Here is a 12,551-nt window from a genome sequence, read left to right as displayed (position 1 = left end):
AACAAGAATTGAGTGGCAAAAATAAATTATGATATCAGAATTTATTGGACATTGTTTTGCAAAATGTGCTCTATAGATGCTGACAATTGAAGATGAGAGCTTGAGCCAATGCAAAGCTGCCAAACTGCACTGCAAACTCTTGAATTACTTCTGCTGTTTCATGGTTTGTAGAAATCTCCTGCAACAAGAAACAGATGGAATATTAAATGTATTAAAGTTTCCTGAGGGAAATGTGGTTTACGGACAAAGTCTGCAAGAACAACACTAAAACAACTTTAAGAAAAACACAATAATGACTACAAAAACGTGCACTGTATAGACAAGCATCAGTGGATTAAATTATCCATTATAAACTTTCACTTGGACTTACTAGAGCAAGCTTTTACATATGAATTAAATAAATGTCAGTTTTCAATTTAAACTTACCCAACCGCATTTGACAGATTGGGATCTAAGTAGAATTTGTCATGGCAGTATCCGAGATGTGCGCTGTAGGAGATCACTTGAACATGAGCATCTTTATTGTGTTCTTTCTGAGCCTGATGTGATATATGGTGCAGCTGGAGACAAAAAAAGAGATAATTGAGAAAAACAGGCAGCAACATCAACTGTTAGAGGACACTTTTAAACACTCAAAGGAGAGATTCGTGAAGCTCTACTGTACCTTCAGACCCATGTAATGAGGAACGATATTGTCATCCTCTGCATGCAGTATAAGAAGTGGACTGGTCATGGTCTTTAAACTGTAGAGAGGTTGAATAGAAAACATATTTACAGTCAGAGATGGATATAAATGTTTTTAACAGTGCAAAATAAGACCCAGTAAGCTGAGAAGAATTTATTTAGCAACATGTTTATGACATTTGTAACACAACTAAAAACTAATAAACCAACAAGAAGAATAAATTACTGGTCTTTGTAAAGGGAGAGGGACTTTTTTTACTTACTTTTTATCATTAGCAAATACCACGTTGTTCATTTCCAAAATGTTCCAAACCAAGCTCTCAAACCCTGGAAGGAACTTGTACATCTGGAAGCAAACAGGGAACACATTGTGTAGAAATATTTTTGTAATATCCTGTAATAACACGCAGAAAAGAAACAGCTGCTTAGTAAACATACGTAGAATGAATGTATTTCTGTAGGAATGAAGATAGTAAGACATTCATTTTAAGATACTAAAGATACTAAGAGTGTGAATAGAGGAAGTGTTGGATGAGCTGTGTCACCAGTGTGATTGCATTTAAATGATGTCATCATGGTAGACTTAAGTGCCTTCATTTGACACTTAATTTATGAATTTAAAGTTTGAGCTTCATTTAAAGCAGCTGAGCTAAAATATGGGTGGTCAGTAGTTCTCAGATCAGTATCATATAAAACATTTTTTGTGAGTTTAAATGGTCATCCACTCTCACTCTTAATTCTCAACCATCAAAAAATCTGAAACTAATATTTTTTATTTTCCTCACACAACATTTTGTAATAGGAATGAAAGAAGTGAAAGGACTTGTTTGCACATGGCATTCTTAAAATTCTTAACATGAGACAAACAGTTTTGTACTTGTGTACTGATGTTAAAGACCCTGAAGGCTTGAGACAGACAAACATTAAAGAAGACAAACATGCAATAACAAGCTCCACCTTAGTGAGCGGATGGCTCAATACAACTTCTCCAATGCTTGTGAATGGACCACTCAGGATTACAGCATCAACCACAGACCCTGATATTAAAAACAATATCAAAAATGATTAAAGACAAATGAATATTATCTATTGCAGTCATTGTTGGCAGACTTCTAAAAAGACTGTAACCCACCTTGCTCTTGCACTTTCACTGCAGTATTGGTTGCCACTCTACAAGAAAACAAAATGAGAGCAACTTTAACTCATCTGATTTCTTACTTGAACTTTCACTCAGTTGCTTCTATTGGTTACAAATGTCTGAGGAGGAAAACTGACCCGGAGCCAAGCGAGTGTCCCCACAGACAGACTAGACTTCCACCACTTTGCTTCTTTACCCAGTTATACAGATAGAGGGCGTCAGTGGTCAGGCCTGCTTCACTCGGCTCACCAGTGGAGTCTCCGTAGCCTCAAGAGAAGACACATGAAGCAGCAAAATCAGAACACTAAAGTAGTAATACCTCAATATGAAAATAGGGTACATTTTAATAAATAAAGGCAAGAGTAAAAGTACTCATTAGGCACCAGAATGGATCCTTACAGGGTGTTATATTATTATTACAAATAGCTACTATATTATATTATTTTCTATTATTGATGCTTCAACATGTGAAGAGCATTTTGTTAGTGTGGCTGATTGACTTGAAGCTTCTTTAAACTACTTTATACACACTGATGCAACAAGGCTTCATATTTTAAAAACATGTTTTTATTTGAATTAATCTGTAAACTAACTAAAACATGTCGCCCAGTAAAAGTACACCTTGAAATTGAGTATAAGTACCAAAAAATGTTATTAAAGCACAGCATTATATTGATGTATATATTGATGATATACGTATACACTATTTTAGACCTGGATAAACTATGTGCTAGTTATATTTCCACCTTTTACATTATATTGATGTAGTTTGCAGACAAAATATGTATTCATTTGTTCATTTAACATTAGGAACATTAAGAAACACTGCAGTAAAAATGTGCCAGAGTTACATAAGAGGCTATTTTCATCTATAATTTCTCCACAGATGTTGCAAAATCACTCTAAAAAAACAATGTAAGATTTCAACTGTTATTGAGATTATTTATAGGCATGCAGGGCAATAATAAAAAAGAAAAGATAGTATTAATGTTAGTCAAAAATGTAAAGGATATTATACTTCATTGTCAGGTATTAATTAAAACATGCAACACAGAAACACACACACATTTCATATTTCTGTCTTAGTCTGGCTCTGTGTCCCTCCATCACTCCACCAGATGCCATCAGACTTTTTATTGGACTAAGCTGGAGATGGACAGATATGATCCAGATTATATTAAAGTCACTTGAGATACTGTTGCTCAACTTTGTTCGGACATTTTTCTGCCTAATTCATAATACATGTGTTTGATTGGAAAAGCATACAGACCTGATGCTGTGATGTGAAATCTGAAATACTTTCACCTTCACCTGGTTAAGAATGTTTGTTTTATGTCCAGATTGTATTTCAACCTTTTTTATCTCTGAGCTGCCAGGTTTGATGCTAGAGATTTATGTTTTGGGCTTTAAGAGTTTGCATTTCTCAGATTGTCTTGCAGCCCACTTGGCTCTGTGGCACAGAGTGTTTATTGTTTGCATTTGGCCTGCTTGGCATCTGAGCCCTTCTTGAGCCCGCTTCTGTTTTCACTTGCGTTTTTTTTGGTTTCCCTCCTGTGTTTCTGTGATCCTCCCCTGCTTGCTTTTCTCTCACATTTTCCCCTACACACCTGCTCTATATCAGTCTCGTTAGCCCTTCCCTGCTCCCTGTGTCTTCTCCAATCAACCCTTGTGTCTTGCCACCTGTTCCTTGTTGTTTCTTTGTTTCCTGTTTGTCCATTGTTGTTCTGCTTTGCCTGAATTATTGTGAATTAAGAGTTATTATTCACTTCCTGCTGTTCCTGCATGTGGGCCCATCTCCTTCTACTCGTCATGCAAAGCAATGAAATGGGGAAATAGGGAATATGAATGTTTTTAGCAACAATAAGCATCTTACCTCTGTAGTCTATGGACAAGACGTGATACCCTGCAGCACTTAAAATCTGCAAAACACAAAAAATGACAAATAGTTTGAACGCTGAAACTATTCACTATCAAACTGAAAATCGGCTGTACCTCAGACTGTAACTCGTACCTTCACAAGTCCCAACCTGTGATGGTAGGCCCTGGAAAAATGACAAGAGAGCAATGAATACAAACAAACAAGAGGCTTTCAGACTCATTTACTCTGACCCACAAACCCTCACATGTATTGTGCCTGCAGATGAACCCAGGGGCCCAAGCAGTCATGTAATACCCACTAGACTCCATTAGGATCAATTCAAGGGTTTCTATCCTGCCGCACTCATCCCACCTGGTCCCTCCGTTGCCATGGAGATAGATAATAACAGGATCGCCCTCTCCTAGAGTCTCTCGGTACCACTCAGGGTTTTTCCCAGCAGCCGCCTCCCATTGGCTGGCAGGGAGTGTATGCCTACGAGACACAAAGATAGAGAGTGAGAGAAGAGGAAGAGAGAACAGACACAAACACGCTCATGTTTTAAGATATGCAGCAGTAGGTTTTTTTTGAGTGCCCTATTGTATCTAAATGAGTAGATTGCGGCCCCATTCATTGTGGAGCCACCTGTGCCAAAACATGCACAAGTACGAGTACAGACACACTGAAATGGACACAACAGGAACCTGCAGGTGACCTACCACACACCCACTGAGACGCCCTCCTCAGTGTCGAGGTAGAAGTTGCACGTGTGGTTCAGGACTTCTTCGGGTTTGCTGAGATCCACCGAGAATGGAAGCCTCACTGAAACCGCAGCCGACAAGAGTACACAAGGTCAGCATGATTTATATATATTGTAACTTTATCACACTGTATCACATCATATCTACACCCAGCACTGTATGTTCCTAAAATCTTTATCTGAAAATACAAACGGTGCTCTTGCAGTGAGTTCCCAAATAACTACTCTCATATGCTGGTGCAACAAAAAGAAGGGTTTGTAGATATTGTTGCATTCAATATTGTATTGTATTATCATATCGTTTGGATTGTACTGTATTAATCGTATCGTACCACATTGTATCATATTGTATTGTGAGGTATCGTATCATATCATATAGAACTGTGTGATACTTTGGTATTATCATTTATTATATATTTCAGTGGAATCGTATTGAGATATTATTTTATAATTTTACACATTGTTTAAGTATTGTAAGGTTTCATTTGAATGTGTGAAGATATTTTGTCTAATAAAATGCATTAAAATAAGACACAGTTAATCATAAATCATAAATGGAATCATGCTCTCTTTCCATATTGTGGCATGTATCAATATTGGAAAATGTATTTTTATTAATAACACAAATTTAAATGAAACCATATAATGTAATCCTAGCACACTATATTGTATCAAATGTATAATTCACAGTTGGTAATTTTACAGTTCCTGATGGGATACTGTTGACAAACACAGTGTCTGCTCTGTACTGTTACTGTTGCAGCACTGTTGTTTTTTGTGCAATAGAAAGCAGTTGAGCAAACCCACTGATTTCATTTCAAAGTCTCAAATATCAAACATCTTGGAAATCTAAGAACCAATCCAGGACAACTGTATTTTTCCTGTATTGAAATACATCATATTGTGGTATACCAGTGTCTACATATTTCTACAAACTGTGAATCTTTGTGTGGTTTGGTATATTGAGTGAATCTTTACACAGTTTACATCTACAGTAAAGAAGAAGGCCGCCCACATAGAGCCAAGTTATACACAAGGTTTCTTCCTGTTAAAGGGAAGTTTTTCCTGCTTGCTCATGTTTGGTCTCTGTAAAATAAAGAGCATGCCCTGAGATATTTTTTTACTATCCACTTGCTGCTGCAGTAATGTAAATGTCCCCACCGTGGGGCTAATAAAGGAATATCTTATCTTATCCTATCTAACTTATAAATAAAACTGACTTGACATACTGAACAATTAGAATAGTGTCCTGTATGATAACATCTAATAACCCCTAGGTCTGTTTCATGGTGTGTTTATGCATAATGTATTTGACATGAGAATACTTTATCCTTACACATTATTTTACTTTAACTTTTACATAGTAACCATAGTAACCATAACATTGTCAGTGACACTTTTTGTCACCTAAGCATTATGTTGTTCTAGCAAACAGTAATTAATTAAATAGAAAACAGAGTGGATTTAAACTGATAGTGACTTTAAATTAAATAAAAGATGTAGATTGGAAAAACACACTACTTACACAAGTGAGCAAATATGACATGGCCCAATATCCACGGGAACACGTATAATGCGATAGGCACTGAGACGTACAGGGTGATCAGAAATGACACAGCTTTCTTCATCTTTCCACAGATGAGATTATTTCCCCCTCTGCAGCACCAAAATCTGACCTCCTTGAGTTCCTTTTTTCCCTTGTTTCAGTCGTGAACCGAGGGAGTATCCTGCAACGCTCTCCTCCTGACAAAATGAGCATTGTGAAACACAGAGAAAAGAGGTCAACGTTCAACTGAGACTTATCATAGCCTCGGCTGCTATTGGTTCAGATTTGATACAGTGATTCAAACAGCACTAAATAGGCTACTGATCACACTAAAGGGCAAGTCCATGGAGGTGAAAGCCTTTTTTTACCATCTAAAAAGACAATACATGATACAAATCCATTACAACCACAATACTGACACACTGTGATGCAGCAGGTAAAACAAATCTTGACAGCTGTGACTGTTTCTGTCAGATACAGTTCCCCCTGTGTTCAATGTGAAAGGAAGTTCACACATCTGTCAAATTCATTCTGCTGACTTGTTTCCCCACATCAGGTAAATCCTCTGATCTTAAGCCTGATATCCCAAAATGTGTCCATTGTAACACGGGGAACGCATCCTGACAGCTGGAGATGTTGCTGTCAAGCACCTCAAAACTGAACTTAAGAAGAGTACTTGAGTAAATGTACTCGGTTACTTTCTAACTGCATATTTTGCCTGTGCAAGATGGTGAAAAATAAAAGTTGACGCCAACGGTCAGAACTTCAACCAACAGCTATGAGATGAGTTCCCCATTCAACTCTAACCTACGCTAAAATATGACTGTATACACAGCCTAAAATACCCAATGATAGCATAAACATGCATATTTTAGTTTTAGCACAGTGGTGGAATGTAAATACGTTAATTTGCTTAAGTACTATGCTTAAGTACAATTTTTAGGTACTGTACTTTTCTTTTTATGCTGCTTCATACTTCCACTCCGATACATTTCAGAGGGAAATATTGTACTTTCTACTCCACTACATTTATTTGACAGCTTAAGTTACTTTTCAGATTCGACACAATAGATCATATAACAAGCTTTTAAAATACAACACATTGTTAAAGATGAAGCCAGCGGTTTCCAACCTTTTTGACGTCTTACAAAAGCAGGGTGGTGGAGGAAGGAGCGGTGACCTGGAGCTGGAGAGGGCCTAGGGGTTGAGAACCACTGGACTAAACTATCTAACTTTATATAAAGTAGTGTAAACTAGCTCCACCTACAGCAGCTACAACAGTAACATGCTGCTCTAACACTGATGCTTCACTTTTAATAATCTACTGATGTCATATATAATAATATATCACTTCTTTTACTGTAATACTTTAACTACATCACTCATAATAATTATGTACTTTTACAGTAATACTTTAACTACATCACTCACAACACTTATATACTTTAACTACATCTCTCATAATAATTATGTACTTTTACCGTAAAACTTTAACTACATCAATCTCATTATACTTATGTATTTTTACTACAATACTTTACATTTTACTGCCAATACTTATGCACTTTTATCATGCAGTACTCTCTACTTGTAATGTAGTATTTTTACATTGCTGTATTGGTATTTTTTACTTCTTCCACCACCAGCTTCTGAATTTAGGATGGTTAAGATGCCTTTAAATTACAATAACTGCATAATTATCACACATTTTCACTTCTAAAAACTAGTTCAAATGCACAAGAACAATCTGCATTTTTTTCCTCCCCTCATTTATTAGAGAAGTGGGTTAGCAGTAGTGCTGGTTTGGTCCCCACAGGGGGCCATGCAGCAGCAGCAGCAGCCACTCAGGCCCTCTCCAGCTCCAGGTCACCGCCCCTTCCTCCAACAGCCTGCTTTTCAAAAACCCCACTACGAGTCCAGAGAGGAGGATGATACAGCCGAGGAGACACAAAGCACACACACACAGTCCTCTATCCTCTAATGCTGATGTTTTTTTTTTCCCTGGGAGAGGGGAAGTTAAAACCTGAAGAAGCTGCTGCATTAACTACACTTCACACTCAATGAGGACAAGATAACTTGAAGAAGGAAGTTACAGGAAATACAAGAAATGTGGTAAAAAAAAAAAAGGAAGAAAAAGTTTGTTTTTAAAGCCGCGTTTCAACACTAAATTTCACCTGGAGACGGAGACAGCTGTCTTGCAAGTTCAGCAACTTCGGTGAGTGTTTTTATCCGATTATATTCCCTCTAAATGTGATTATTACTCCTCTTTAATCGCTGCTTGTTTTAGCTTCAGCATTGTCAGGGTGAAGTCACCGTTGCCTCCCAACATGCCTGCAGGATAAATTAGCACAGTTAGCTTAGCATCACTTTCCCACCACTATCCTCCCTATATTATTTTAAGACTGGTTTAACTGGTTGAGCTGGTTTTTTCTCCTGCTTGTTTTTATCAATTACATAACTGACTTTTAAAGTTAACTCAGGCGTATTTGAATTAAATTAGTGGAGCAAACTGCACTCAGGCATCACTAAGACAACTGGATGATGCCACAAGGAAATGATGGTAATTATATTAATGTGTGTGTGAGGCAGTCTGCAGTCATCCAGGAGGGGTTATTATCACTTTTACTTCACTTTACTTGTTAACTGGGTTTACAGCTGACTAGAAAAGTGGTTTAGATGTGTGACAAAGCCTTAAAAATAGTTAAATATACTAGTGTTTATTGCCTAAAGGGAAATCATGCATGGATATGTGAAGCTGTAGCAATTGGAGGATGATTTTTAATATATTTTTCTTGTTTAAAAATGATTAAATAGTCTCTGGTGAGATCCAGTTTTGATTGCAATCACTTTTTAAGCCATAATCGGGCACTTTACCCCCCACCTCAGATACCTGATTCAGGATTCATGTTCAGGATTTGGGATGTGCAGCATTTTACCAAGTTAATTTATTACACTACATTTATACTTTTTTTGGACGTAGGAATGACTGTCCTGATAAGCCTTCATTTCTGCAACTTTGCACACATTTTTGAATTATTGTGATTAGGCGTGTTGGAGTATGGGAATGAAAATGTTTGTAGAGTTTTATGAACTGGTGTTTTGTTCCCCATTTGCAGTGAATTTCTGTCATTGATTTAATTTATTGTTACACCCCTACCTGCCTCCAGGGTCTATTGGTGGAAAAGAGTGATTCTGTTAAATAACCTGGTGCCATGTGTCTCTCCTTGTTTTATACAAGGTTAATGTTTTATTGTGTGCTGTCCCTGTCTAAATAAAATAAAAAATACAAATAACCTTCAATTTCATGCAGCTGGATTTCTGAAAGTAGCTCAGATGTCATTGAAACGTTTGGCTTTGTGGTGAAATTATGGTGGTATGCCTTTTTATATTAATATTAGAGATGCTTCTAGAAGTGGTGGTAAGTGAAGATCCTGTTACATTGAATCAAGTTTCAATGATAAGTTGTGTTTAAAAGATTAGTTTGTCTAGAGAAAACTATTTTTGATAATTGAATATTATTGTTTTTTCAGTCATTTAAGGAAGAATGCAAAGACTTGAAGCTTTTTGATGTTATATGATGGTACTCTTATCTTTTGGATTTTGGGCTGTTGGATCAGTTATTTTATGTAATGTGCTTTATTGAGGATCTCCTGAGCGTATCAGTCTTTTTTATGCAGTGCCTATTCATCATTAAACAAAAATGACTTGGATTAAAATGAAGCAACTGCAGACCTAAGGAAAACAGAGCAGAGCAGGATGTGTTTTAATAATCATAAAGTATTTGCATACATATGCTAAATGTAATGTTATGTAAGTCTCCTTTTTAAATATTCTCCCTCACATTTTTTGGTCCTATTTTGTAAGCTTTATAAAATTCAGATTTTACAGTTTCTGGTTTCTTTAGTCAGTTATGACATTAGGCTGAATATTTTTGGTTTGTGGAGTATTGATTGGGACAGATGGGACATTTGAGGATGGACATTTTTCACCATTTTTGGACATTTTACAACCCAAATAACTAATAAATTGATCAAGAAAGTAGTCTACCAATTAGTCTATAAGGAAAATAATAATTAGTTGCATCCCTTGTGTTGTGCAGTGTACTTCTATAGCTTATATGTGTTTATTTCTTTATGATACAATTCTATTGAAATATGATTTGGGATAATAGAAAAGTTACTCCTATACTCATACATGGAGACATATTTCCTCCTAAAAAAATGAAGAAAACTTAATTTGCTCCAATAATATTGAAAGAAAAAGTTAGGAAACTTTCACTTTTCATGTTAACATCTGTTAATGATTGTCACCAGTCACACCAGTACCAGTTGAATGCTGCGACGCTGGTGAAGATTAACCTCTTTTCTTGTGACCTGAGCTGGCGTGACTCTCGGGCCACAGCAGCTGTCAGTCTACGGCCGCTGTGAGCCGCCACCGACTGACCGACCTGAGTTGAACGGGAGGGGACACGGGGATAATTGGCTCAGAGGCCGCCAGCAGAAAACAAACATAATCACTGCAGCAGCAACATGTGCGAAGTGTGAGGAGTAATTAAGGTCATGGTTGAAAATATCGAGATTTGCAAGATGCCTTTAAACTTCAGTTCAGTCAAGCTGTCATAATGCTTCTTTTTTTTTTCTTATAAGCTGCTCATATGTGCAGATGTAGAATACTGATTTGGGGTTTTTGTGGACAGCCTATTGTCTGCGGTGAATGGGGTACCCTGAGTCTGGGGTGTGGGGGACACCTGGCTGGCCCGAGCGCTTGATGAGCTCATTGAGAGCAGCTGGAAAAGCAGCGGGTCAGGAGGGTCTTTTTATATAAAGACATATAGGATCAAACTGGGGAGTTTCATCTCATTAGGCATAGCGGTGAGCTCTTAAAGGTCTAAAAGATTACATGAAATGATTTTGGTACTAAACTAATATAATGTGATGTGATGAGGTTCAGAAATACAGTGGTTTGGGGGGATTCTTACAGTTTGGTTTTTTGCCATTTTCACAGTCACAAACTTATTAAATGCCTTCAGACAGACTTTTGTATCTGTTTAGTATAGATTGAAGTTATGTCAAACAGCAATATGAAGCTATCTTTGCTCAATTGTGGAAATCTATGGAATGAAATAAACAACAATAATGAACCAGGCATCCAGAAAATGAGCAACACTAAGCAAATAAACAAAATTTTTTATTTTATTTAAATAAGGCAGCATGTAAAATACCAGCATGAACCAAGTAAAAAAAAGTCTGAAGATGTCAAAAGAAAAAAGAAATTAAATCTGATTATGTGAGCTGGATAAATGACGGCAAATGAATGGAAAAATAAGTAAGGCAGCTGAAAGTCCAGATATATAAAAAAGTTGAAATCTGAAAAGCAAAATAAGCTACAGAGCACAAATGAGGCGTTATGTGAACCAAACGGGGGCCGCTGCCAACACTTGAATGCCAACACTTGTTCCCAGAAAATGAAGCAGATCTTAAAAAATTTGTGGAAAGTATTCTGTAACGTAAAAATAGAAGTAGTAGTAGTCTGCTCAGCTTTCCTTTGCTATTTGCAGTCATGTTCACGGACATTTACTTTCCTTAAGCTTCAGGTGGCTGACCTTGGCTGCTGCGTCTTCAGTTATGTCACTTCTTAAGATAGACAGACTCCATTTGTTTCGTTCTTTTTTTGACCAGTCATCTACCAGTCAGGACTCATTGTGAACACTTCCTGTAGGGACTTGTCTTTTTATGCATTTCAGTGTTTAGCTGTGAGCCGAACTAAAAGCTTTGACTCTGTATCAAATGGTTCTTATTGTTTTCCAATTACAGCGAGGATGCATCCTAAGTAGGAAGAACAAAAACGTAGTGCTAGAGTCTGTAATTGATGCCACTAGCTGATACATGCTGGCATGAGGCTCTGGTCTAACCTTCTCAATTAGTCCTTGGCTGCTTGTTGTTCCTCTTGGTTTGGTGCCACTTTGCTGTCTTTGTCCTTCGTCTTTATCGCCGGTCTGAATAGTCTAAAAAACTTTAAACGTCATTCATGATTTTCACTTTGCCAACCCTCGCTAAGTAAAATACCTTTTCCTTTTTTTAACACATGGGATTCATTGACTTAATTTATAATAATGCTAAAATCTGTTTTTAACTACATCAAAGTTTATATTTTCTTTTCCTTTCCTGTCTGGAGTGTTTACAAAACTCCTGAAATGTTCCAGCAAAGTGTTAAAAGACAGTCATGGTTAGTGTCAAACTTGGCCGCGTCTATCAATTTACCTGATTGTCTAATCAGTATAATTGGATTAGCCAAAGCCTCCACCACAAATGACGCTGGAGCAGTGTGTTGGTAGCTCAGTCGTTCAGAGACAGTCCGATGAAAGTCCTGCTAGGAACGCCTGCTGTTGAGATAGATGTTTCCGCTCTGTTTGTGAGTATTTTTTAATTAGATGATTAGATGAGCTAGATTTTTAAATTAGAGTGAAAGGATTTAATTTCGTCCTGCTGCTGTGAGACCGTACGATACTGTGATTTTAAAATGAATTCTGCTTTTTAATCACAACACTTTTTATTCTCTGTTTCAGGGC

General features: G+C 37.1%; 1 protein-coding gene across 1 annotated transcript; it reads right to left on the bottom strand.

Annotated features, from left to right (window-relative positions):
* Positions 1-26: 26 nt before the first annotated feature.
* Positions 27-6,207, bottom strand: LOC128374867 (lysophosphatidylserine lipase ABHD12-like). The gene is made up of 12 exons (XM_053335098.1): positions 5,963-6,207; positions 4,397-4,499; positions 4,053-4,172; positions 3,834-3,864; positions 3,696-3,741; positions 1,960-2,089; positions 1,817-1,854; positions 1,642-1,721; positions 948-1,030; positions 665-743; positions 427-560; positions 27-178 (listed from the first exon to the last, which is right to left on the bottom strand). Exons 1-12 carry the CDS (start codon positions 6,063-6,065, stop codon positions 145-147), a joined length of 981 nt encoding a protein of 326 aa, XP_053191073.1. The 5' UTR covers positions 6,066-6,207; the 3' UTR covers positions 27-144.
* Positions 6,208-12,551: the final 6,344 nt, after the last annotated feature.

The sequence above is a fragment of the Scomber japonicus genome, chromosome 16, assembly GCF_027409825.1.
Source record: "Scomber japonicus isolate fScoJap1 chromosome 16, fScoJap1.pri, whole genome shotgun sequence".
Lineage (NCBI taxonomy): Eukaryota > Metazoa > Chordata > Actinopteri > Scombriformes > Scombridae > Scomber > Scomber japonicus.
The sequence above is the reverse complement of the archived record's forward strand: the minus strand, read 5'-3'. Positions and strand labels throughout refer to the sequence as shown.